General features: G+C 39.8%; 1 protein-coding gene across 1 annotated transcript; it reads right to left on the bottom strand.

Annotated features, from left to right (window-relative positions):
• Window positions 1–263: 263 nt before the first annotated feature.
• Window positions 264–469, bottom strand: LOC121873376 (the record flags this gene model as incomplete). Its single annotated transcript, XM_042376929.1, is given in 1 exon segment — window positions 264–469. A coding segment is annotated over 1 exon segment (97 nt), but the record flags the coding sequence as incomplete, so codon positions are not given.
• Window positions 470–1,719: the final 1,250 nt, after the last annotated feature.

Here is a 1,719-nt window from a genome sequence, read left to right as displayed (position 1 = left end):
AAGTTTTACAGTTATCTTGGTGTTTTTACCTCCAGATGTTTTGTATAACTTGAAATAATGTTATCACATAAAGTGTAAGAAGTTTGGTCTACACAATTTCTTTCAAACACTCATGTTACTGTATATGTCAGAGCATTAACCTCAATTTGTTTACTGCTGTATATTAGCAGCTTTCCATGTATTTTTTTTTTAAGTCAATCTATTGTTTTTGTACTCATGAATACAATTTATTATGAAGTAAAGGCACAATGAATACTACACTGCATTACCACTGTTGATAAATGACCCTTTACTGTACAACCATAATATACTTTTACAACATCACTCAACAAGACAACATAGAGATACTGTACCAGAAGGTTTGGGTGGGCATCACTCCTGCATGCTGACAGACCGTGTGTGTGAAACATTATCTTTCAAACTGTCCGAGTCACGAGTAGAGAGAGAAAACTGATCCTCTGCACAATGATCATCCATCATCTCCTTCTGCTTCTTCAAGTAGTGGCGCTCCTGTAATATGGAGTAAAAGCATAATTTATTTTTTACCGATAAATTTAGTTCAATATTACATACACTTGAGTATCAGGAGTCTGAAATACTTAAGACCAAGAGGCTCTTGGAAAGTAAATAAATTTGGAAATTTGATATACAGGTAAGGGCAGCTGCAGATCTAGTAGAGGTCCTGGGAGTCCAGACCACCCCCCTATAAAAATTCTACCCTTTTCTTTAACATGATATTGTACTCAGATGTTTTTGTATATTAAAAGTAGTTACTATTGACATCAGGATATCTCTTAATGTCAATGGCACGTAATTTCAAAATGGCCTCAAAATGCTTACAGCACCCCTCTCAAGACCCCCCCAGCTGGGTGGGCTCAATGTGCTCACCATGTTCCCCTCACCCACAACTTCTTGGACCCCCCGTTTTTTATATTCTTGTATCCGCCCCTGAAGGGACCATTTTTCCAGTGTCTCAGTACAGGGGGACCTCATTATGCGTCAGGGATGTGTTCCAGAGAAAAGAGACTTAAAATTAAATGTTTTATAATGGAATTTTTAAGAATGTAATTAGGGGTATATGCATTCCATCGTGTACTGTGCAGTAATAGTAAGTCCTCAAATAACATCGCCCCGATTAATGTTGTTTCGGTACAACGTTGTTACTCTTTAGATACCAATAATTCGGATAACGTCCCGGTGGCTCAATTTAACTTTGTTTTTGCATCGTCACAGACTACTTTTTACAGAGCATCACCCTCTCTCCTCTTGCCCTGCTATGCTCTCTCGAGAGGAGGAGGAGGCAGCCACCAAGTCTCATTGACTCACCACCCTCCGTCCTCCACCCAGCTCCCACCCTCCTCCTCCCGCCCCACCCTCTGCCCCCTTCCCGCCATCCGCCTCCTCCACTCCACTACCCACCACACACTCGCTCCACCACCTCCATCCATCGGTGAGTACCAATACAAAATGATATAATTTTATATATACAGTGGTCCCTCGGTTAACGAACACAATATCCAGAGTCGTTCAGAAACCGAATTTATTATTTCAATGGGATATTGGGTAATTGGTTCCAACTCACAGAAAAAGAGTACACAAAGTACTGTATATCAGTAATAGAATTAACAAAACATTAAATATAAACTAAATACAGTACTGTACAGTGATCCTCTCAATAATGAGCTCTTTCTTAACAAGATTTCGGTTAAGAGTTACCTC

This window comes from Homarus americanus, unplaced genomic scaffold (assembly GCF_018991925.1).
Source record: "Homarus americanus isolate GMGI-L3 unplaced genomic scaffold, GMGI_Hamer_2.0 scaffold32929, whole genome shotgun sequence".
In the NCBI taxonomy this organism is placed as follows: domain Eukaryota; kingdom Metazoa; phylum Arthropoda; class Malacostraca; order Decapoda; family Nephropidae; genus Homarus; species Homarus americanus.
Note: the sequence above shows the minus strand (reverse complement) of the source record. Positions and strands in the feature narration are given on the sequence as shown.